Here is a 25800-nt window from a genome sequence, read left to right as displayed (position 1 = left end):
TTGTGTGAAGTGCTTGATGTAAGAAATGATTCGACCCAGGCAGGAGCTATAAATAGTTATAAATAGCGAAAGCCACCCCCCCCCCACACTTCCGGCCCCTGCTCCCCTTTCCATAGGCCCCCGCTACCAAGTGTTTTGTGTGTGTGTACTTCCAGAGAACTTCCTATGAATTTGCGTATTTGTGTGAGTATATGCACATTTAGGATTGAGAGATTATTCATACGTTTATGCAAATCACTGAAACTAACTCCTCGCTAATGCCCACCCGCTCGCTCCTCCTCTCCGTCACCCGGTTTCCCTCTCAAGGTGGGGACATATACCTGCAGCCTGCAGCAGCCAGGGGTTCCCACCCGAGGTCCATGTTGTGTCTCTCGTGTGCAGCTGTGGCTGCTCCTTAAGCCGAGGAAGAGCCGGGCTGGTGTGGTGAGCTGCTCCTGCAGCCTCCATGCCTCCCTATGACAGCATGGGGGACTCCCACGGAGCAGGAAGTGCAGGCCCAGCCCAGCGGGCTGAGGGGGGGTGGCTGGAGGGGTCGGGGAGGTGGACGGCAGCACCCTGGCCGCGGGTGAGGTGCTCCATGAGTCCCGGCACTTGCTACGGCCCCGGTCTTGAGTGGGGCACTTAGAGGCACCCGCATCAGCACAAATCAACTTGCCGGGCAGAAGAGAGAGAGGGTGGCACTTTGTGCAGATGGAGGGGACCCGAGCTGGGAGCTGGCCACCCAGGGCACTGTGGAGAGTCGGGGCCCCGCAGTACCCACCTTTCCTGCCTGTGCTGACATTCTTCACGCTTTGCCTGTTTCATCACTGTTTCATCAGGGAATGGGAGCTGTGTTCCCACAAATGGTCTTCTTTGGGTGCTGGCATCTGAGGCAAGCCCTTTGATGTTCCAGGGGTTGGTTGGCTCCTCCCTGAGTGAGGAGGCTAGAGGGGCGAATCCCTGATGAGTAAGAGCCAAATGCAAGGCCAGATGCTGGGGTTCCAGGGCTGGGTCTGCCATTCATCAGCTCTGCCGTCTCGGTCAAGTTGCTCAGCCCGGGCTGTGCCGCCCATGTTAAGCCTCTGCGTGAGTGATCGTAGGTAAAGCTCTCAGAGCAGCGCTGGCCTCACAGGTTTGCTGAGATGCTGGGGACCAGCCCGCTGGGTTGTGGCGAGGAGGGTGGGAGACGATGAGTGCAAGTCCTTTGTGAACCACCAAGCCCTGCTCACATGCAAGTGTTACTTTGCGTTTATTGGTAACCATGTTAAACCAGAAAATGTATCCTCAGGGAGAGGTGCTAAACTGCATTTTGCTTGAGTGGAATTTACAAATTGTGCTGAGCCCAAATTTACAAATTTGCAGCTAAAAAGGGACCTTGTTCCTTCCGCTTTCTGTCCCCTGCTTCGCATGTTGCTTCTGCCAGGTTGGGGACGGCCTTGGAGAGGTTACTGTTTCCAGAGAGAAGATGCCGAGGCCCTAGAGGGGAGGTCACTTGCCTGGAGGTCACATGAGAGATGGTGTCCTGGCCCCTCTGGGTAGCACTAGTCTCCTGGTTCTCAAGCTGGCTCTTTTCCATCCCCTCAAAGAAGGGAGCTGATATGATAAGGCAGGGACGTGTAACAGGTACAGTAAATGGAAGGTGGAGGGTCTGTTTGTGCGTATCCTGTGTGGTTCTCCTCCAGGAACTTATGTGGAGATGGGAGAGCCTCAGAGGACTGGGGGTGGAGGGGTAAGTGGGCATTGGGATATGGGGTGACAAGGGTACATGAGGGTTAGTGGGGTATTATGAGGAATTTACTCAAGTGGAAGGGTATTGAGTGTGTGGTTGTGTGAAGAAGATGTGAACAGGAGGTGGCGGTCAAGGAAAGGTGGGTGACCTAGGGTGGGCACACTTGGAGGGGATGGTCCGGAGTTCTGTACCTTGAAAGAGCTTCCAGTGTAAAACTGGGGTGGCCTTAGGTTTTAGATTTTTGCTGGGGAATTGTTCTCAGTTGCATGGTTAAACTTGCTTTTGTTTTCCCAATCTTGGGAAAGGTTTGTTGTCCTGGGGCCAGGGCTCTCTCCTCTGAGATCTGGAGCCAGGAGCTGTGTGGTTTCCTGGGACAGGATTGCCTGCCCCTGCTCCCCTGGCTGAATAAGAAGGAAGTCAGAGGCTGGCGTGGTTTTCTCCCCAACTCCTGAGAGGCTGTATTGAGAGAAACTGATCTGACAGTAAATACCTCTACGGGTATTTCCTCTGGCTCAGAATAATTGACTTAATCTGCAGTGTGGCTCATTTTTCCCTTTGGAAATAGGAGAGCTTCTGCCTGACTCACTCCTTCGTAAGATACTGTTGCTCACCTTCTCCCTCAGGAAAGTCTCTCATAGGCACATTTTGATATAATCGTTACTTCTACTCCCAAGACAGAGACATTTGGGTCCAGCACCTTTCCTTTTCCTGGGCATGAGGGTGGGGCTCACCCCAAACTGACTGAAAGGATGTCCTGAAACCCTCAGAGTGCCGCTATGACACATAAGACTTATGAGAGTACAAAGAATACAACTTCTTTCTATCTTGAGAGGGAGAATGCTCATGGAGGAGGCAGTACTGAGCTGGGCCATGAAGGGCAACTCCACTGTGAGCTCTGTATTAAGAGATGGAGGCAACTTTTAGTGAGCAGTGGTCTAGAGGATAAACATATATTAACAGAGATCCTTTGGAGAATTGGGTAAGATAGTAAGAGAGAAAACTAGAAGGTAATTTTGGATCTGAAGTGGAAGACCTGAACAGACATTTAAGACGACCTTGACTGCAATCTGTAGTCCGTGGGGAGCAGTGCAGTCCCAGTCCCAGAAGGAAGACAGAAAAAATATTTGAAGTTGTGTCTGAAACTGTAAATCCATATTTTAAGAAGCACAGCATAATTCAAGTAGATACAAAAACCAAAACTAAAGAGAATCACATCGGCGCCAGGGTGGCTCAGTCGGTTGAGCAGCCGCCTTTGGCTCGGGCCATGATCCCAGGGTCCTGGGATCAAGTCCCATACTGGGTTCCCTGCTAAGCAGAGAGTCTGCCACTGCCTCTCCCTGCTGCTGGTGCTCTCGTCCTCTCTTTCTCAAACAAATAAATCTTAAAAAAAAAAAAAATCTCATCAAGGTGCATCATAATTGAAATGTTTAACACTAGTAATAAGGAGAAACTCATGAAAACTGGAAAGAAAATGAAAAGACATGTTATATAGAGAGGAAAAAAGAATGATAGCAGATGTCTGGTCAGAAATTATTCTAAGGCAGAAAGACAACAAAACTGAAAGATAAAAATGGTCAATCTAGAATTCTATACCCAACAAAAATATCCTTCAGAAAGTAAAGGTGAAATATGTTTGAGGGGGGCATGCCTGGTGACTCAGTTGGGAGAGCATGTGACTCTTGATCTCAGGGTCATGAGTTCAGGCCCCACAGAGGGGGTAGAGATTAATATTTTTTTCTTAAAAAATACTTTTTAAAAGATGTATTTTATTTTAGAGAGGTGTGCACATGAGAGAGCATGTGCGAGTTGCGGGGAAGGGCGAAGGAGAGAGCATCTTTTTAAGCAGACTCCCTGCGGGGCATGGCGCCTAATATGGGGTTTGGTCTCGGGACGCCTGGGTGACTCAGTTGGTCAAGCAGCTGCCTTTGGCTCAGGTCATGAACCCAGTGTCCTGGGATCAAGTCCCTCATCAGGCTCCTGGCTTGGCGGGAAGCCTGCTTCTCCCTCTGCCTCTGCCTGCTGCTCTGTCTGCCTGTGCTCGCTTGCGCTCTCTCTCTCTCTCTCTCTGGCAAATAAATAGAATCTTAAAAAAAATATGGGGCTCAGTCTCATGACCCATGAGATCATGACCTGAGCTGAAACCAAGAGTCAGACACTCAACTGAGTGAGCCACTCAGGCACCCCAAGAAATGCTTTTTTTTTATAGACAAACTAAAGAGAATTCATCAATAGCAGAACTGTACTACAAAAAGTATTTATGAAAGATTTTCAATCAAAAGAAAAATGTACTGGACAGAAATTTGGACTGTACAAATGAACGAGGAGACACTAAATGGTAAATATGTGGGAAAATATGAAAGTCCTTTTTTTCCTCATTTAATCTCTTTTGAAGACTATCTAAAGCAAAAATATGAAGAATGCTCTGTGAGGTTTATAACCCAGAGGAAAGATGTAGGACAACAATAGCACAAGGGACCAGAGAGGAGACATGACTATAGACTATTGTAATTCTCTTATACTTTAGGTAAAGGAATATTTGAAGTGGACTTTATTAAGTTAGTGATGTGTATTGTAAATATCAGAGCAACCGTTAAAAAAGTGTAACAAATAAGTATGGCACATAAGCCTATAAAAGAGGGTAAAGGAGAATGATAAAATCAAAAGATGCAGGAAAAAGAGGAGAAAAGCAACAGAACAAATGAGACAAATAGACAATATTGATAGTTGAAATTCAGCCGTATCGATGAAAATATTAAATATATTGCAATGTAAACGACTCCATTTAATAGGCAGATATTGTCAGATGGATAACAAAGCAAGAACCAAAATAAAGCTATTATAAGGTAACCCATATTAAATGTAATAAAAGGATGGAAAAAAGATATCCCATTCAAATATTAATCAAATGCAAGATGGCTTGGCTGGCTCTGTTAGGCAAAACATAAAGACAATGGGACTTGGGAATCTAGAACATTACCAGGGACAAAGAGGGACATTCATAATGATGGAGACAATTCATCAAAAATTCATCATAATCCTAAATACATATGTACCTAATAACAAAGCTCCAAAATACATGAAGCAAAAAACTGACGGAACTAAAAGGAAGAATAGACAATTCCATAATATTTGACGATTACATCATTCCTCTGTTACTGGTAAAACAAATAGGCAAATTAGTAAATATATAGAACATTTGAACAATCTGAACAACCAGCTAGACCCAAAGCGTTTTATAGAACCCTTCCACCCATCTACAGAAAATGCATTATTTTCAGGTGCACTGAAATGTTCATTAAAAAAAAAGTCTGATTAAAAGCATACAACAAAGTATGTTCTCTGACAAAAAAATGATGGATTGAAGTAGAAATAACAATTGTATCTTGAAAAAATCATAAAAGTATTTAGAAATTAAACCAATACCTAAAGAACCCATGGGTCAAGACAAATCACAAGAGACATTAGAAAATGTTGAGTTAAATGAAAATATACCAAAACTTGTGCAATGTAGGCAAAGTAGTATTAAGAGGGAAATAAAGAAGGTCTAAAATAAATTATGCTCCGACCTTAAGAAAAATCCAGAGTAAAAAAGTTGGAAGGAATTTAAAAAAATATAACAGAAAATGGTGACAAATAATAAAAAACAGTGAAATCCAAAGCTGGTTCTCTGAAAAACCCATAGTGCTAAACTCTCTAGTTAGATGATCAGGGAAATGAGAGCAAATACAAATTACAAATACCAGAAATGGAAATGGGAACATGACTCTAGGTCCTACAGACATTAATAGAAAAATAAGATAATATTATTATCTTTAACTACTATATGCCAACAAATTTGACAACTTAGATATATTGAACAAATTACTGGAGAGATATAAACTACAAAGTTGAGTAGTCCTATATCCATTTAAATAAATTGAGCAAGAACTTAAAAACCTTCTTCAAAGAGCACTCCAGTTCCATGTGACTTCAAGGCTAAATTCCACCAAACAATTAAGAGTGGAATAATATCAATTCTACACAAACTGTGCCAGAAAATAGGATGGAACATTTTCCTACTCCTTTTATGAGGACAGCATTCCTGGATATCAAAACCAGAAAAAGACGTGGTGTGGGGGAAGACTATAGGCGAATAGCTCTTTTTTTTTTTTAATTTTATTTATTTATTTGACAGAGAGAAATCACAAGTAGATGGAGAGGCAGGCAGAAAGAGAGAGAGAGAGAGAGAGAGGAGGAGCAGGCGCCCTGCTGAGCAGAGAGCCCGATGCGGGACTCGATCCCAGGACCCTGAGATCATGACCTGAGCCGAAGGCAGCGGCTTAACCCACTGAGCCACCCAGGCGCCCCTAGGCGAATAGCTCTTGTGTAAAAATCTTCGAAAGAACATTAGCAAATGAAACCCAGTATGTAAAAAGAGTAACACATAATGACCAGTTAGGGATTTTTCAAAGGAAAATAATGTTTTGACATGTTAAAGTCAATTGATATAATTCAGCATATTAGACTAAAAAGGCAAATTCATGATTATTTCAATAAATGTGGGAAAAGTACTTGACAAAATTCAACACCCATTTATGGTAAAATGCGTTAGCAAACTAGGAACAGAAGAAAATTTCTTTGACCTGAAAAAAAGGCAGCTCTGAAAAACTTACATCCTATTTAATAGTGAAAATCTGAATTCTCTCCTCCTAAGCAGGCTTGGCTTTGTGGGCACATGACTTGTGCCATCTTGAAATTCTTGATGTTATCTCTGACCTTCTGTTTTGTCATTGAAGTCTACTGGGACAGTGGAACATGCCTGGGTACAGAGGAAATATGCACAGTATGTGTGTCTTCCATTCTTTGGTCCATCTTCTTGTAGTGTTTGCAGAGCTCCAATGGCATGAATTCTGGGGGAGCTCCTAGAGTCTGGGAGTTCAGCAAGATGCAAAACAAGTACAAAATAAACTTTTGTTGCATCTACAACTAAGTGGAGATCCTGACAACCTTGAGGGGCCTTGCTTTCTGTTCAAACTAGAACTTGCTTCTAATGTGGAAAGAAGTTCAGTGGCATTCTAAGAACATCTCTTTTTACCCACATTGCTTCCCTGTGTTAGCCAACCATTTAACGCAGAAATTGGTGGCATGGAAGGAAAGATAGAAACCATAGTCCCTTTTCTTTTCAGTCCTTCATTAGTCAGCTGAAGGTAAAGTAGACAGTGTTAGTAGAGTGCGTGCATATCAAATGAAATAAGTTTAGTTTTGTACAGTGTTTCCACTGTTTTGGTAAGAATAAAATACACATATGAACCTATACACGTGGAGCTACTCACTGTTTCATTTCAGTGTTCTACATATGTGTCATGTGCTCTTGTATTTGCATTTAAAATTGGCATTGTACAATGTAAAGATGGTGAAAATCCATGCTAATAATTTTTTAAATTTAACTTAGACCAATGTTGCATAAAAAATAAAAAATCACCATGACAAAGGAAATACCACGGAGGAAAGGACAAAGCTTTGTATTTTAGTACCTTCATTGGCTCTTTTTTCCTGCTTTTTGAATAAGGGAAACTTCATTTTTCCCTTTCCAGTAGTTATGTAGCTGGCCCTGTCCCTCAGGTCAGGAACAAGAGAAGAAAGAAAATTGGTTCTTAGCACTTCTTTCATGAGGTCCTAGCCAATGCAATAAAGCAAGAAAAAGCAGTCCTACAAATAGGAGAGGAATGGAACTGTGTATTTTCATGTGATTGGATCATCTGTGTAGAAAATCCTAAGGAGTCCTCAAAAGAATAGGAAGTTACATGATTAGTGTTGAAAGATCTTTTGTGGGGGTGCCTGCGTGGCTCAGTTAAACTTCCAACTCTTGATTTCAGCTCAGGTCATGATCTCAGGGTTGTGTCATCAAGCCCCATGTTGGGCTCCGTGCTGGGTATGGAGGCTGCTTAAGATTCTTTCTCTCCCTGTGCTGTCCCCCCTAAACACTGCTCTCATGCACTGTCTCTCTTTAAAAAAAAAAAAAAAAAAGAAAAAAAAGTCTATTTTTTGTATACTGGCAACAATTAGAAATTGGAAAAAAAAATTGGGAAAAAAAATCCATTTAAAGTAGCATCCAAAACCAAAAACTACTTAAAGCTAAACTTAACAAGATGTGTGAAGACCTTTATAATAAAGAATAAAAATATCACTGAAAAAAATTAAGACCTACATTAATGGAGAGATCACAGATACTAAAATGTCAATTCTCTCTGAATTGTTACAGATTCAATTCAGTGCAAATCAAAATCCTATCAGTCGTTTTTGTAGAAACTAATAAGATTAAAAATTTATATGGATACATATGCTAGAAAGATAACAATATTTTAAAAAAGGTCTTATACTACCTGCTTATAAGATATAAGGTTATAGGGACACCTGGGTGGCTCAGTGGGTTAAAGCCTCTGCCTTCGGCTCAGGTTATGATCTCAGGGTCATGGGATCAAGCCCTGCATCGGGCTTTCTGCTCAGCAGGGAGCCTGCTTCCCCCAGTCTCTCTGCCTGCCTCTCTGCCTACTTGTGATCTCTGTCTGTCAAATAAATAAATAAAATCTTTAAAAAAAAAAAGATATAAGGGTATAGCAATCAAGATAGTACAGTACTAGCCCAAGGATAGATTCCAAATAAAGTCCAGAAATGAGCACATCTATAATCAGTTAATATTCAATAAAAATGCCAAGGTAATTCAATAGAAAAATGATAATCTTTCAACAGATGATATTGGAATCATTGATATCCATGTGGCAAAAATCATAATCCATATCTCACCCCAAATATAAAAATTAACTTGAAATAGATCATAGTAAAACTTACAGAACTTTAAGAAAAAAAACCCTTGTGACCTTGGGCTGGGCAAAGATTTCTTGAAAGGAGATAGAATTGGAGCTGCAAACCTCATTTTCCACATGAGGAAGTTGAAGATGGTGGTTTTATGGGACCTGCGAACAGATGCTAGAATAGGAGTTGTTGGGCTCCAGAGCCACTGCTCGTCCCGTGGGGTCACACTGCCTCCTGTCGTGGGGTGGGAGAAGGGCTTGCTGACGAATGGCTGAGGTTCTTCGTGTCTCTGTATGGGGACAGCACTGTGGGGCCGGTGAAAATGCTTGGAGCAGCTGCTGGCACTGCCATCAAAGGCTTCCCAGTCGGAGTGGGTAAAGGGGCAGGGTATTCTCGGCTCACAGAAAAGGAGCCAGCTCACAGCGGCGGTGACTGGCGCAGGTCCCAGCCCCCAGCGACAGGGGCAGGATTCAAGCTCCGTGTCTAACTGCCATGTTAGTGGCCCTGACTGGTACTTCATGGAGGGAGGGGAGGGTGGGGGTGTGTCGGGGGACAGAGTCATCAGGGGCCCACAGAGGACGATGCCGTGGGAGCGTGGAGTGCGGGTGGTGAGCTGGGAGAGGTGCGGCAGCCCCTGTGGGCAGAGTTGGCTGTCTCCGGCCGGAGAGAGCCCAGGTCGGGACCCTTGTGTGTCAAAAGCCTAAGGCCGATAAGTGGGGAAAAAGCAATGGAAATATGTTAAAAGCCAGGAACCTCTCAGGAAGCTGGGGGTTGGTTTTTAGAACTCTTTGGAAGCCTGGAAAATGCGTGTTCCCAGGCCGGGAAATCCCCGCCGCCTCCGTGGCAGCGGCCCGTCTCCCAGGGAGAGCCTGATGGCGGCTCCCGCAGGAGGAAAAGCGTTTGAGGCCACGAGGAAGGAAGCTGGGTGGCTGCAGAGATCAGCCCAACAAGCGAGTCCCGTGGCGTTGTTCGTGAGGGATGGTTGGGCTGATGGCCCGACGGAGCCCCCTGGGACCCGCGGCAGAGCCACGCCAGTCAGCGTGTTTACGGGGGGCCACTCCCAGTGTCCGTGAAGAGGAGGCTCTGTCCCCAAGCGTCCCCACGTCTGCTGGCGGTCCGGCTGTTCCACGAAGAGATTTGCGCTAGAAAGATGGTAAGGCAAAACAGGACAGAAGAAGTTGTCCTAAATGTACAGCCCTGCCTTCCCTCACCCCTGCAAGATAACCACGGCTGACATTTTGGTATTTTTGCTCCTGTCCTATCCATCTCGTTCTGTGAGATCGGAGTGCGGCTGCATTTATTTAACCCCCCCCTCCCCGCCCAGTAATTTATCCTGCACGTGTTTCCTCGTCAAGAAGCGTGGGGGAGACGGATTGCTCAGGCTGTCAAAGAAGGCTCTGTGGAGGAGGCAGGGCTTAGCTAGATTTGTAAGGGAAGGGTGGAAGGAGTGGGGGTTACAGGGGGGCATTTCGGATGGGGCCCTTCTCACATCCGGGTCTCACATCCGGGGCTGGGGGGAGGTGTTTTCCTGCTGTGCGAAGTGTCAGGGTCGTAGCTATGGAGGCAGCATTTCCCTTCTCTCTCCATCCCTCTGTCTGTCCCTCCCTTTGCCCAGCAGTCACTGAGCACCTCGTGCGTGTCCGGGGCTTGCTGAGTGCTGGGGACATGGTGGTGATTGGAACAGACCTCATCTCTGTCCTGCTGGTGCGTATAATATAACGGGCAGACATGTCTCTTTTACTCTTTTACAACATTTAAAAGTAGTAATACAAAGGGGGTTTTCATGGACTAGAATGCCAAGTCCATGTGCCCTAGCAGGGTCGGAGGAGGTTTTCCTCCCAGATGCTTTAGTGGGAAAGTTCAAGAGCTCTCAAAGTGGGGGCCGTAGTCAGTGCTGAAGCCAGACGTGCCTGCTGGCCACCACACCAGGGATGTCAGCTTGGCTGGAGCAGATGTGTTACGTCAGGGACGTGGAGGGCGGGAAATTTAGAAAAATCGATTGGGGCCAAAGTAGGACTTTGAGTGCCAGAATGAGGATTTTGAATTTCTACCTTTTAGACGATTGGAAGCTAGCTATGTGTTCTGAGCAGGAGATAGTGCTTGCAAAAAGACAATTTGGGAAGATTATGTGATTCCAGGGGGTGGATGGACAGAACCAGAGAGGGGCCAGGGAGGGCCCCATCCTGAGGGATAGGTGATGACGAAGGAAGACCCAGAGAGAGGAGATGGGATGAGTGACCCATGGGTGCTGCTGAAGGGAACCCCCGCCCAACAGGGAGAATGGGCTAGTGCGGGTTCAGGCATTCAAGGAAGGTTTCCTGGGGTGTGCACAGTGTTGGGTGCTGGGTTCTAGTCATCTGGGGTGCACGGTCCCTGTGAACACCGGGGAACTGGACTAAAGGCAGGATCCTTGAACTGGCATTCATGGTGGAAGACCTCTCCGTGGGCATGGCTTCCAATGTAAGGAAGAGATGCAGGTCGACAGGGAAGGGCAGTGAGGAGGTCCGGTGTCTTGGGGTGAGGGGTGAACATTGGAAAGAGTCAGCAGACAGGAGAAAAATAGGTGACGGGCGCAGGGGGGTGATGGGAAGCAGCCATGTATGTTTGGAGTTTGGTTTATAGAACCAGGAAAGTGGGGGGGGGGGATCTTGGCTTTGCTTTTGTATTTATTACACCACCTAGAACAGTGACTTGTAGAAGAGACGCACCAGAAGTAGAGAGGGTGCAGTGCAGCTTCTTGTGCTGCAGGCAGGAGGGCCCCGGGAGTCCCGTTCTTCAGCTGGTCCCCTGGGGATGCCAACGCACTTGGCTCCGAAGCCCGGAGCTGGAGAGATAGCAACCGAGGGGGAAAGCCCTGGAGGGTTGAGTTGGAACCAGTGACTGAGAAAACCACCCTGGCTGTCATTGGACGGGCTCCGAGGGGCCGCAGGAAGAAAAAAAGAAAACCCCTGAGGAAGGCCTCAGCGGCACGTTGGGAGAGAAGGGGATGGCGTCCCCAAGGAGGAGGAGCGGTGGCTGGTTTCTGCAGCTGGAGAACCTGCGGGAAGGCTCACTCTCAAGGTCTGAGCCGCTCTGAAATGAGAGGTCGGCAGCTCTGGAATCCTGGGAGCTTGCTCTGTCCCATGGGGCAAGGGCTCCGATGTTTTTGTGTGATTGGCGGTCTCCCTGCACATTTCCGCATGCTCGGTTTATGTGATGGTTCTGTTTCCAGAATTCCAAAAATCTCCTGTCTCTGGATTACGTGCTCCTCCTCCTCTGGGCTGGTACATGTGTTCTCGAGTTCATTTGAAGACATTTCCAGAAATTCAGGGTCTATGCATTAAACGCAGCTGGATTGCTCAGCGGCAATAAGACCAGAGCAGGAGGCACAGAGCTCTGCTGTCACTCTGCTCACTCTCGTGAGCATCCAATTTATTTTTTGCCTTTTTTTTTTTTCATTTAATATTGGTCATCAGAAATTGGCTTAAATGTTCTTTACCATCCAGAATCCATATATTAAAACATCTATAAAAGCTCAGTGTTGCGTGTGTGAAAGTCCATAACCAAGTTTGCCAGATCAAATTTTACTCCCTCGTGGGGGCCTTTGCTGACCTACCCCTCCCCCCCCCAAAGATTTTATTTATTTGTCAGACAGAGAAAAAACACAAGCAGGGGAAGAGGCAGGCAGAGGGAGAAGCAGGCTCCTGGCTGAGCACAGAGCCTGATGTGGGGCTTGATCCCAGAACCCTGGAATCATGATCTAACCCGTAGGCATGTGCTTAATCAACTGAGCCACCCAGGCATCCCTAGCCTTTTCTCCATCAGGATCAGTCTGTGCTTCCTCTCTTTCTAGTAGCTTCTTTATCCCCACTAGAGTTAAGCTCTTGAGGCCTTTTTTTTTTTTTTTTTAACTGTCAAGGACCCAGTATGGGACCCCACTGTTTCCCAAGACACTAGTGGGATTGAGTTTTTTAAAAAAGGAACTGAAGCCAAACATGATTAAATGTTGTAAAATAGAGCCCTTTAAGTAAAATCGGAATTATTTGGCCTGGAGAAGAGGACCAAGGTGACTAAGTAACGGGGTCACATCAGTAAGAGAAGACACGGAATGCTGGGACCAGATGTCTTCTGTCTGTAGTGAAGCCACTGGAGAAGGGGGAGCTTTTGATGAGTTCTGTGGTTCTTACGTATCTGGGCTAACAGACCCTTCTGAGAATCTGGTGAGAGCAATGGACTTGCTTCCCCAAAAAGGGTGAAACATTTGCCCCTAATTTTAGGGGTTTGCTGATTCCCAGTGTCCTAGTCCCCTTCAAGTGATAATCCCTGGGTCAGTATAAAATATTAGGTGTGGGATGTTCATTCCTGCGTCTCCTCCTGCAGAGAGACAGGCAGGACGGCCTTCTCTGTCTTCATCGCCCTGCCCCCAGGGACATGGCCGTCTTTCCATCCTGGGTGGGTTTGTCAAGATACCGTGTCCTTACGTTCAGCGGGCATCAGTCACGATTTCCTCTCAGCCCCAAGGCCTGTGACAGACATCAACATCTGCTTGCTCGCATCTTTGTCCTCAGAGTTTATTACCGTGCAGTTAAAAAACCTTAGGAAAGTTTCATGTGAATACTCGGACATCAGAGAGGAAGATGATTTTTTTCTAGCCAAGGTTTCCCGACCTCGCGTCTATTGACACCGGGGGCTAGGTGATTAATTGTTGTGGGGACTGCTGTGTGCTTGGTAGGGTGTTCTGTAGCGTCCCTGGCCTCCGCTCAGAAGATGCCGGGAGCCCTGTGTCTCCTTGTCGCTGTGGTCAGACAGTCCCCAGATGCACTGCTGCCTGGCCCCCGGCAGGCTGGACTGCCCCCAGCTCTAGCCTTTGTCTGCCTCATTTTGGCTCTCTTACCTAAGGGAACACGTCAGTGGAGGGTGAACCCTTCTCTGGCCTGCCTTCTCTTGCCATTCACTGTGCTCTGTGCCAGTTGACTGTGCCGGCCCCAGAGGCTGCCGCGGAAGCGAGAGACACCCCTGCCCTTGGAGACTTTGCTGTGTCCCCGGCAGGGAGAAGCAGCAGAAGGTACAGTGGGGGCGTCCGGTGGAAAAGAGGCATGTGTTCTCCAGCCAGGACGCTCTTTCTTCTTGACTTTTCCCATGGCGGAGTCTTTTTTGTCATTCATATCTCAGCTTCGAGGTTCTTGCTTCAGGACCACCTGCGCTAACGACCCGTCCGACCCCGAGTGGCTCGTAGCCCCACGTTCCTCACTTGCACGAGCGCAGCGTGGACAGCGCGTGGCCCGTCGGGGCTGCGTTCAGCTGGGCTGGGCTCCAGGCGTAGCTTGGGTTTTGCGGGGCTCGCACGGGTCCCTCGTTCTGCTGGATCCCTGCGCGTCTCCATGCTTATTGTTCTCAAGGCAACAGTGGAAACACGAGAGCACATGCGGGCTTGTCTCAGCATTCCCTCGCGTCATCCGCGCTGAGGTCCGTTTGGGCCAGAACGGATCCTGGGGTCAGAATCCATAGGAGGGAGGAGTCTCGGTGAGGGTGCGGCTGTACAGTGCTCGTCCGGGGAGACAAGAATGGGGCCCGCCGGCTCCCTCGCCTTCTGATCCGAAGCAGCTGCCCGTCACCTCATCATCTCTATTCTCTGCTGAGCTCTGACCCTCTTGTTGTTGAATTATGTTTCTTTTCTAGTTCTGTCACCAGAACATCCACTCCTGATAGCTGGAACTGCCTCTGCTGTGTTCAATGCGACATGCCAAACATCTCCCTGGCACAGGGTGGACATTCACAAAACCTTCGAATGAGTGAATGAATGAATGAATAGTTCTGTTTGGGGAGTGGGGGTTGGAGCTGGGTCTTGGGACTGTAACAATAACAGGTATGTGCTGGGAGTTTGAGCCAGGTTATGCTGGAGGGTCATCCCGTGTGTCCCTCCACAGGCGGAGCAGAGGCAGGATGTTCTGGTTAGAGCTGTAGAGCCTATCTTACTGGAGGATTGGAGAGAGGATCAGTGTGGCTGGGGTGAGGGGAGCGCAGTGGGCAGCAGCCAGGTAGAATAAATAAGTGATACTAGAACCCAGTTGTTAGGAATGCCATGTTCCACACCTGCAGGGGAGCCGTCAGGTCAGAGTCTGCAGAGTGGTGCCCCTGGTGTTATGCAGTGCACAAGCTGAGAGACTGTTCTGGCAACCCAGTGGATCATGGAGGACTTCTTGTAACATGTCAGGTTGGCTGGATGCTTATTCTAGAAGTCGTTTTTATTTTGGAAGAGAGTAGACATTGAATATTTTTTTAGCAGAGGCATACCCAAGCTATAAAACTAGCTGGAAGCTTCTAGAGGTTTTCTTGTTTTGAGGCCCCTGGTGGAAACTTGACAAATGCCCAGCTTGGAAGGATAGCTCAGTGGTACCTCAAGGCTCAAACCTTGAATGATACAGAGTAGGGTTGTATTTACTGGAGACCCCAGACATCTCTTGGCACAGTGATGCTAGAGTTAGCTTTAGAGTAGCATGAGAGTGGCCCCTGTTGTCCTTTCTGGGTTCTGTGCTCCCCATGGGCCGCAGGTGCCTCAGACTCCACCCAGCCTCTGCTGAGCCTCATCACAACTCAGCTGAGTGACGCAGGGCAGGTCCTGGACTCCTGCTCAGGTCCTGTGCTGGCTTGTCAGGGCGAGGCCAGCAGCGGACCAGTTCTCGGGCAGTACAGGTCTGGTCAGGCTGTCTTCTAATGTTCGGTCTCCTGGGTTGGGGGTAGGTTTTTATTAATGTCTTGAAACTTGAACTCTGTGCTTGGAGCGGGGACAGAAGAGGAAAGAGATCTGGCTCTCGCGTCAGCACCATCAGGAGACCATAACCTTGTTGCTTCATGCCTCTGAATCCAAGTGTTTTCCATAAAATGAGAATAGGAACTTCACTCGTTGTGACATATGAGGATCGTGAACCTGGAGGCTCTGAGCAAACTGTTACAGTGTCGTCAGGAGGGACTGATTTCCCAGAGTCACTCAGCACCTGCTCTGTGCTCAGCCCTGGACCAGGTGGTCTTGCACATGACCTCTGTTTTGATCTTGTGGAGGAGCCTTCAGGGCCACCGAGGGGACTAAGCCACTTGCTCCAAGCCACACAGCCTGACCTCTCTCTGCCACGCATTCATCCAGTGGGCACCGGCCTTCCCGTGTGGACTCACAGTCCCAGGGCTGGGGAATTGGCAGGGAAACAGAAACAGAGCCCTGTCCCCTGGGCGCTGGCTTTCTAGTGAAGTAAACAGAGTAAACGGACAAATAAGAAGATCAGGGAGTGGGAAGTGCAGGTACTTCTCTGCAGGGTCTAAAACAGGAAAATGTTAGAGTCGGGGGTCGTCAGGGTAGGTCTCTGCGAAGAGGGGACATAGCAGGGACCTGACTGATGAGGACCACCTATGGTCTGCAGTGAGCTCCAGAGAGGGGTGTCTCTCGGGCACTGTATGGGACCACCGCAGGCTCTGGCCTGGCTTCCTTAGGTTGGGGAGCCTGGTTACCTACAGAGGGGCCTGCTCCCTTGCTCCTTCCTGCCCTACAGCTCCTTGGAGATTTTTTTTTTTTTTTTTTCCAAAACATCTAAGTTAGTTTTAATGAACAGAGGCTCCAATGTGGTCTTCCCCCGACACAGAGCATCACAAGGTCTCTGAGGGCAGCTGGCAAGGATGTTGATTCCCCAGAGCGGCTTTCTCTCTCTGGGTTTCTTCTCCCCAGTTCTAGAGTGTTCTGGAATCTCCAGGCTGGAATGAGCCTATGGGGAGGGGCCAGCCTAGGCAAGGGAGGCACCAGCCCTCCTTGGATAGGATGACTTCCTGCTTGGCCCAGCCCCGTGTCCCCGGGGACTGTTAGAAATGTGCAGGATTTTGTGATTCATCAGATTCCAAGGGGAAGGATTTTGTGAAGGAATTTTCTCACGGCTGCGTCTCGGAGCTGGGGTATTACAGACACTCTCCATCCGGCTGTCATCGGTTAGATGAAGCTGTCTTCTGAATGTTTGCCCACTTGGGAGATTCATTCATTCTCCTCATTGTTTTAAAAAATCTTACATTTAAAAAAACAAACAGTTCTTTTGCACTGAGACTGAGGCCTAGTCTCTTTCACTGGAGAAAGGAGACCACTGGGATAAGAAGAGGTGACCTTGATGGCACCCTAGAACGGGACTTCTCAGGCTTGCTGTGCGGGGGAATCACACCGAGTCTGAAGCCTGGTGTGAAACAGGCTCAAGGTGGCACCACGGCCCCCTGCCTGAACCCCATCTCCCCTGGAGCCAGAGGCCATGCATCAAGGCTCCCATGGGCCTGCCCGGGCTGGGAACCTCTTCCCCTTCTGTTCCCAGGGTCATGTGTCCTGTGTGCGAACCCTGCCCCTGGAGCACCCCAGGGCAGTCCGTGTTGACAGTGATGGAGAGGAGAAGCCTCCCGGCCATGCTGCCATGCTCAGGGGGTTGCCAAGTGCAGTGTCCAAGCCGGTCTTTGTTTCCAAGACTGGCGACTTCCTGAAGCTGTGCAACACCTCCCTGACCCAGTGTGACCCTCCCCACCTGCCTGGCCTCTGTCGGCACTCTTTGCAGGCTCAGCCTTCGCCTCTGGATATTTCCTGCAGGGGACGGTCTCCCATGCTGTCCTGGCCTACACGGTCCCCAGGGAAGTTACCGAGCCTTGTTCCTCTATTCTGATCTGGGGTGGGGTAGGGTGGGAAAGGTGTGGGGTGCACGGAGGGGATATTGACTCGAGGGCTGGCTCCCGGGGAGATCCTGAGGCTGGGAGGTCAGGTCTGTGATGGTTTCTAGTCAGCTGACCAGAGGCTGAAGGGGTCAGGGCGGGGGGCGAGTTGTGACGTGGTTGCACTACCTCTCAGGTGGGCCGGGGGAGCACAGGGGTGGCGGGGGATGCTGCTGGGGGCCATGGGGGCTGAGCAGGGCTCTTGAGGAGAAGGAGGGGCCTGCTGGGTAGGCCAGCTGTAGCTGGGGGTGGGCGAAGGCAGCCCTGGAGGGCGGAGATGAGTCCTGAAAAGGAGACCTTCCCCCCTTACCCTGGCATGAGGTGGGGGGGCGCGCTCCAGGACTTACTGTAAGACAGCAGGGCTCAGGGCTCAGTTTGGAGATGCCTGTTTGTCCCAGTCACATGAGAGACATGGTTCAGATGCTTGCTGGGGTTCAAGTTTTCCCTGGGTCCTGTAGTGGGAGCAGGACTCATCAGTGTGTTTTGGAGAGAGGACAGCCTCCCTGCTTATCCCATCTTGTCCTCCCTGGACCCGGGCCACCTCCCGCCAGCGGCAGCCCTGGGGGCAGGGACAGTGTCTCAGTCCCCGTGGACTCCTCGATGCCCGCACCGTGCTGGGCTGAGAGCAGGAGGAGGTTTTCTGGCCCTGGACACACAGCAGCAGGCCGCACAGCAGGATCACCCAGCAGCGTTGGCAGACCTCTGCCCACCACGTCCAGCCCCTGAGCGCCCCCCACACCCCGAGGGTGGAGCCGGCCGGGCAGCCATTACCCAGGTGACTGTGTTGCTGTGTGCTTTGCATGTTGAGAGCCTCCCCCTTGAGCAGAGCAGCAACTCCTCACTTCTGAAACTTCCTCCTCCCTAGTGGACCCTGGCTTCCCGGCTGGAGGTCTCCTTGGCTTAGCAGCATCGCCCGATCTGATTCATGGCCTGGACCTGGAGGCAGAGAGTCACCTGTAGGGCCCTGGCTATCCTCCCACGGCTGCGTGGAACAGAGGGGTTGGGTTGGAACAGAGCAACAGCCACCCTGAGGACCCTTTCTTTTGTCGAGGCAAGTTTGGAGAACTGAGGGAGCTCTGAGAATCCCACAGCCTGGGGCTCCTGGGAGAATTCTCTAGGAAGGAATAAGCTCCCCGGGAGGCCGGGAAAGAATTCCCTGGCATGGGAGGGACCTGCAGGACCCACACGAGTCTCCAGTGTGTGACCCAGTCATGGCCATTTGCCTCCACGTCCTGCTGAGAGCGCAGGTCAAGAAGGGGTGGGCCGCGCCCTCTGTAATTCGGGGTGCTCCTGGGACAAGACGCCGTGTGAACGCCCCGGCCTGACCTTCCCTCCTCCGACTCCAGCCTTGCCAAGTGGGTTCTCTCCAGGCCCAACCTTCACCCTCCCAAGTGCAGCCTGATGGGGGCCAGATGGGGTCAGGACGGCAGGGATGTGTGAGAGGAGTTAGCCCGCCCCTCAGCTCATAGATGGCAAAGCAGGGGCTCAGAGAAGGTACCTGAACTAGTGGGTCGCCCATCCAGCGAGGGGCAGCACCCCTGGCCAGTCTGCCTTCTACACTTGTTGTCTGCACCTACGAGTGGAAGGCAGAAGGGGCGCCTGTTTTAAAATAGGGTTCGAGGAAGGGAGTGTGGCTCCATGTAAATGGTCGCCAAGGGCGAGCCGAGCCTGAATCTTGTTTTGCTCCTTGGATAACCATCTTTGGTGGGGGTTGGTCTGAGGCTTTCCCACTGTAGTTGCTGACTGTCGCAAAGCGGGTGTGATTTTCTCAGGGGGCAGCCCGATGGGTCATGACAACAGTAATCCTGGAACAGCCTCAGCGAAGTACGCTTCACAGAGTCTGTTCCATCCACCGTGCCAGGTGGTCAGGCTGAGCTTGTTGCAGGGCAAAGAGACCCCTGAGCATGAAGCTCTGTCCGTGGCCTGGTATGGCAGCCTAGGCTAGTTGTGGCTGGGACCCAAGATGAGCCTATGGCCCCAGGGAAGCTTGCCTGGGGCCTCTGGTTCGGAGTCATGGACACTGGTATCTATGGGGCCCAGACATGTGACTCCTGATGTGCAGCTACTCCCCTGACCTCTAGGACTCAGAGCCCCATAAAGCCGGAGACCCTTGGTCTTGGTGACTGCTGTATCTGGACCCCACGTGGGCTCTGGCAAAGTGCGAGTGCTCAGTGAGGATGTGTGAGGTACAGCCTGACCTTGTTGACTGGCTTCCTGTACCATGAACTTGGGGCTGGGCAGATGTCCAAAGTTATACTGCCTTGGAAATACAGGTAGCCTCTGGGCTGGTAGGAGGTCCTGGACCTCAGGCCAAGACTGGCTTTCAAACTCAGCATGGTCTGTGTGATTTGCATGGACTCAACATAAATTGGTGGCTCTTTGGACTCTCGGGTATTTAGTAAGTAGCCTGAGGCCATACAGATACTGAGAGCTCAGGTGAGAATGGTCTGTCATGCCCAAGCAGAAGAGCAGGAGACGTCCCATGGGACTTTGAAATCGCCCACCCACCACATGAATGGTATGGGCATTCGGGGCTGCCCAGACCCCAAAACACAGTAAGGTGGTATTTGCTGGAACCAGCCACTGAAGGAGCGCGTGACATCTGCGTTTGATGACCAGTAGCAACACACATGTCACCTACTAACAAGTTCACTACTCAGCAGGCCTTTGCTGATTGCCCAGGCCTGCAGGAACGTTCTGCTGCTGGGGACTGATCAGCCCCGGTGAAATAGAAGTAGGAATATGGCGCAACCAAGAGTCCCCAGGACATTCACGTCAGAGTTAATCTCTCTTATTGTCTATTAAACCATCTTGTTCAAGAATCTAAAATTGATGTTCCTGCATTTTTTTCACCTATTCAGAAAATTTGGAAAACATGATACTTCACTAGGAGAACTTTTCTCTCCGAGGGGTCAGAAAAATGGAGAACCTTTGTCACCCTAACCACATCTCAGCTACAGACTTCTGCCTGAAGAGCCACACCCTTCAGAGAAGGGGTCAGGCCTCCCCTGGCGCGGATCAGGGAACCCAGGTGGGGAGGATGTGAGCCGCCCCCCCCCCCGGGGGACGTGAGAGGGGCCTGACCTGGAAATGGGCCTCGTGGGAGCTGGAGAAGCTGTAGAGCGAGAACCTGGGCCAGCCCTAGATGGGACCTAGTCAGGGTCAAAGGCGGTGGCCATTTGCACAAGCACTAGGAAATCGGATGTGGTTTTATGTTCCGGTCCAGAGCCAAGGTTGCCTCTGGCAGGAGGCAGTCAGGTCTGCGATCCCAGTAGCTGTGGAAGGCTGGGGACCACAGGCACCAGGGGGAGCCTGCAGGGGGCCAAGGAGGGAGGAATAGACTCTCAATTCCCCAAGGAGGGCTTTGTGCCACTGAGCTTGCAGAACAGGAGTCTGGCCCCATAATTGCCCTTTCCCCTTCCCGTAGCTTCCTCATGGCACCTGGGTACTGGGACTGCCAGGTGGGCTGGCTGAGGGGGTGCATGTGAAGCCCAGCCCCCTCCACGCCTGCAGCCCACACGTAAGGTCGCGTGATGCCTGTGGGTCGGCCCGGGGCGGCTGCCTGTCCCTTGTGACCTTCCATACAACCTGTAGCTTTTAGAGTCATACGCTCCTGGCTGGTGGATCTGGGGGCTGGACCCTCTCCAGCCCTGCTAATCAGCACAGCAGCTAAGGGCACCTACTAGGTCCTCAGCAAGTGCTGGTTGAATGAATGAGTACGTGAATGAATGAATGAAGAATGAACTGGGTAGCAGAGGGACCTCACAGGTGGACAGGATTGGCCAGTTTAGCTGTGGTGTGAAGCAGGGGGAGAGAACAGCCCCTTGACCAGGCTTCCAGGCCTGGGCCTCCCCCACCAGTGGCAAGTGGGGCAGGGTGTGTTCCGGGGACCCAGGTAGGCTCGCTGGGGTCCCCCATGGGCACCGTGCAGCTTGGGAGTTGATTTTTGTTACCCCTGCGCCACCTCCCTCCGTCCCTCCTCCTGAGCTGGAGCTTCATTGCCGCTGTCCTTTTCTCTCCTCGGGGCACAGATCCTGGCCAACGTCTTCCTCTACCTGTGCGCCATCGTCGTGGGCATCATGTCCTACTACATGGCGGACCGCAAGCACCGCAAGGCCTTCCTGGAGGCCCGCCAGTCGCTGGAGGTGAAGATGAACCTGGAGGAGCAGAGCCAGCAGCAGGCGAGTCTCCTTCGGGGTGGCCGCCGGCCTGGAGCCGGGGGGGGGGGGGGGGGGGGGGAACCCGGGGGGGACCCCAGCGGGGGAGGGGGGATCAGAGTTCACTGCCAGGGTCAGGGGTTGGCAGCCTCCCGGGCCTGTCGCCCCCAGAGAGCTCCTCCTGACGTCAGGGAGTTTCTCTCGCTGGAACCTCCCTCCTCTCTCCTTCTCCGTGCTTGACCTAAACCTCCCCTCCGTCTGTGTGTTTTCCCCTGTAATTTAAAACTTTGTAAAGAACTGCATTGACCCAAGCAGTCACCGGTGACTTCCTGTGTTCCTCTTTCAGGCTAAAAAGTTCTGTGTGTTTCTTTTGAATACTTCCCCTCCCCCCCCCCCCCCCCCCCCCCGGGGGCATCACCTCCTCGGCTGCCCTTTCTGGTTCTCTGGCCCCCTGGCGGCGCGCACCTGCCGCGGGCTGGCCTGCGCTGGGGTCTCTGCCGCTGTGGTGGGCCCAGCTGTAGCGGGGGGCCTTGCCTGTGAGGCCCCCCAGCCTGCTCCCCTCCACCCAGGGTGCTCAGTTTCCTTTGGGCTCAGGGCAGGTTCCCATTTCCTTCTCCTTCTAAGTCACTGATGAAGAAGTAAAACCAGCCCAAGCCCGGGGGACCCCGCCCCGCTGTTTACATTGTCCCACGGAGAGAAGTGCCTGCGTCTCCGCTCTCTGTTTACCGGCTTTACTCCAGCCTGACCCACCCGGTTCTCCTGTGAGTCAGTCGTTTATATAGTTTCTGCTCTGGATTCATCTCAAGTGCCTTTCGACGGTCTGCAGAAGTTCCATCTGCCACCTTCCTGTTACCCATAGGCTTGCTTCCCCCTAACAGACTCAATAGGTTGAAGCTACAGGATTCTCTGGGCTGGGAACCATGTCATTTTGGGCTCAGGTGGTGCTCTTGGCTCTGGATTCGCTGAAATTGTTGTTTTCACAGACCCTGCCACTCAGGTGGACAGAGCCATAGTTTTGGGGGGCCGTTCTGGAAGGCTGTCCCGTGGGCGAGCCTCACCTTCTCTCAGTGGTGCTCTTCAAAGCCACATACTGAGTCGTTGGCTGAGTCCCGAGGATGTGTTTTGTCTGTTTACCAGGGATTGCTAGAAGCTTCTGAGCTGGGCCTAGGGGCCAGCTTCTTCAGAAGACAGGTTTTTTAGAAGAGAAGTCTCCCCAGCCTCCATTGCCACAGGGGCCAAGTTCAACCCGAGAGCTCACTGTGTGTGTGTCTCCTTCTCCTATCCCTGTATCCCGTGGTTCCCCAGGAGCTGCTCCCTGCTTGCCTGGACCTAGAGAATCCTGCTGTACCGGCTTTATGGAGTCTCTTGAAAGGTGTTTTTCAGTTTGGGCTTTTATGCTGTCTCTTGTGTCTTCGCATCTCCTCTCTCCTCGTGTGGAGTCATCCCACTGGGTTCTCAATGTTAAAAACCACTTGTGTCCCCCCGCTCAGCTAGGTCAGGAGTTTTTTGTCCCTCGTACTTGTGCAGTCTCCAGCCTCCCTGTTCATCTCGTCTGCCTCACAGCGTGTAACTGGCATAACCCAGGACATCTTCGGTCACCGGGGGGTGGGGGGGGCACTGCTCCTGGGGTGCTGGGGAAGGTCCTGTGTCTCCCCTGGACCTGTTATCCTCTGCAGAGATAATTTAGACAAGCTGCCCACCTCCCGCAGCCTCGCTTTCCTCGTCTGCAAAGCAGGAGTGTTGTTACTTGTCTTGTGGGGTTCCCTGCAGGTAGGAACCCGGCGGGAGTGCTTCGTAGCCTGTAGAGCTTGGACATGCTGCTGATCAGGCTGCAGTGCACGGGCCACGCAGTGCTTGGGCATTTTCTGATTCCCCTCGAGGCAGGGTCAGCGTCAGGAGCCTGGGGACCACGCGCTCTAGGACTCCTGCATGCCACATGGCAGCCAGGGGGCGCTGCAGCCTGTCCGGGCCACACTGCTGTTCCACGTTGTTGCCTGCCCAGGGCCGCAACCGCAGAGCAGACTCTGGTTGCAAGAGTGGGAGGAGGTCCAGGGAGGCAGAAGGGAGGGAGGGGGGGGGGGGGGGGGGGGGGAGGAGACACACAAACAGGCCAAGCTGGGACAACACAGGTGCCTGTAAATGCCCATCACGTGGAATGAATTTGGCTTGCCCCGCTCTAGCCCATGTGACTTTGGGACAGCATCTTCCCCTTTTTGGGCCTCAGTTTCCCTATGTGTAAAGCGTACATGAGAACAAAACCTTTGGCGAAGATGGGATAACATGCGTGAGTCCCTCTGGAAATGAGGAAAGCACTGTCCCCTTCAGGAGGGGCAGAATTCTGCAGCCCCCCAGCACCACTGTGCCTTGCACTTGGCTCATGTTTCCCTTGGGACCCTTGTGGCTGTGCATGGAAGAGAGCTGCTGGCATTTTTGCTTTCTTCCCATGTCCTTGGCAGGTTTGGGCATCGTGGTTGTGCTGGACTTAGGAACTAATCTGAAAAATGTTCCTTTTTTTTTTTAACCTGGGGGAGCTTGAAGAATGTACGGGTTCTTTACAGGATTAAAAGGACTCACGAGTGAGGTCCCGTGGCTCAGGAGTTTCCTTTATGAGACTCCGTTTCCTTCACAAGTACAAAGTTTTTGGTTTTTTTTTTTTTTTTTTGTGTAAGTTATAGAATGCTTTTGTTTTTTCAGGAACTCCTCCATTTCATATATATATGTTGCATTTTTGACATGTTTATTCTCTATCTTTGTGGGATTTGTAGTGATGTTCCTTTTTCATTACTGGTGTTGGTAGTTTGTACCTTCTGGTTTTGTTTTTTTTTTATTTCTCCTTAATCTGTCTTAGTTGGGGTTTATTAATGTTTGGGCCTTTTCAGTGAACCACCTTTTTGTTGCTTTTTTTGTACACTTCTATAATTAGTTGTTTTTGACTTTGATTTTCTTCTGCTTTCTTCAGGGTTAACATCATGTTCTTTTTTACCTTCTCAAGATGAAATTTAGCAAGTAATTTTAGTGTTTTTATTTTCTAAAACATGCACTAGATGTTATAGATTTCCCTCACTACTTGTTTTTGCTTTCTTCTACAAATTTTGATATGTTTTAATTTCCATCAAGGTATCTTTGATCCACAGGCTATTTGAGAGGACATTAATTAATTTGCAAAGATCCAGGGAATTTTTAAGGTCATCTTTTCATTACTGATTTTTAGTTTACTTCTGGTGCAGTCAGAGAACATATTCTGTATGATTTCAGTCCTTTGGAATCTGTCGGAACTTTATTTTTGATATTGCATTTTTTGCTTGACTTTGATGTACTTAAGGATGACATGTATTTTGCAAAATGCATCAAAATATCTTTCAGCAATGACATAATGTCGGTACGTGTCAATCGTGCATTTTCATCTACACCAAACTAGTACTTTTACCTTTTTGGTCACAGTGCAAGGACCTCACAACGCTCAATTCCCCCTCCCCTAGACTTTCTGGCAATTGTAATATATTTTAACTCCACATATATCTGAAGCCCCGTCAGATGGTATGACTGCATCTTCCTGCAGCAAATAGCCAGTGTGCACACTTGCCCCCATTCTGCCTTTCTCAGATGCTCTCTTGTTTCTTCATTTTTGTGCTTCCATCTTGAAGAATTCCCTTTAGTGTCACTTTTCTTGAAGGTCTGTCGGTGGTAAATTCTCTCCATTTCTAATTGCCTAGAAATGTGTCCATTTTGCTTTCAGTTTTGAAGTTCAATTCTCAGAAGGAGAATTCTAGGTTGACTCTGCTTTACTCTGAGCCCTTTGAAGGTGTCTTTCCGATATCCTGTGGCTTCCACTATTTTCGTTGAAATGCCAGCTGTCCGACACACGCTGCTCCTCTTGAAGTAATGCAGTAGTTTTTCCTCTGGTTGCTTTTACAATTTTCTTTGGTGTCCACAGTTTCCTAAGGATGAGCTTAGCACTTTTCTTTACAGCTACTCTGCCTGGTATTTGAAGAGCTCCTTGAGTTGATGGCTTGAGGTTTTTCGTCAGTTTTGAAATTTTCAGCCAGTATCTTTTTGCTTCATTCTGTCCTTTCCTTCCAGAACTCTAGATGTCCTTATTAGATATTTTTACCATGTTCCATGAATCTCTCTCTCTCTCTCTCTTTTTATTCCCCTGAATCATCTTCTTCTTCTTCTTCTTTTTTTTTTTTTTTTCTGGGCTCCAGACTGAATATTTTTACTGACCTAACTTCTGGGTTACTAATTCTTTTATCTGCTTTATTAAATCAATGCTTGAGCTCCTCTGTTGAATTCTTAATTTCACTATTTTTTCATTTCTAGAACTTCCACTTGATTTAAAACAGAACAGATTCCTGTTCTCCAGTTAAGTTCTGTGCATTGTCATCTATTCTTTGGAACATATGGAACATTTTAAAGGCTCTGACAACTGTGATGTCTGACAGA

General features: G+C 49.8%; 1 protein-coding gene across 1 annotated transcript in view; it reads left to right on the top strand.

Moving 5' to 3' along the window:
• The window catches only part of LOC123394153 (adenylate cyclase type 3-like), a gene marked incomplete at its 3' end in the record, with an annotated part of 36322 nt that extends 14941 nt beyond the window's left edge, over positions 1-21381 (top strand). The window contains exon 3 of the mRNA XM_045087866.1: positions 21232-21381. Within this exon, the coding sequence (XP_044943801.1) occupies positions 21232-21381 (150 nt within the window). The remainder of the gene's footprint in view (positions 1-21231) is intronic.
• Between the last annotated feature and the right edge of the window lie 4419 nt (positions 21382-25800).

This window comes from Mustela putorius, unplaced genomic scaffold (assembly GCF_011764305.1).
Source record: "Mustela putorius furo isolate JIRA1106 unplaced genomic scaffold, ASM1176430v1.1 tig00001570_pilon_pilon_pilon, whole genome shotgun sequence".
NCBI classification, from domain to species: Eukaryota; Metazoa; Chordata; class Mammalia; order Carnivora; family Mustelidae; genus Mustela; species Mustela putorius.
Note: the sequence above shows the minus strand (reverse complement) of the source record. Positions and strands in the feature narration are given on the sequence as shown.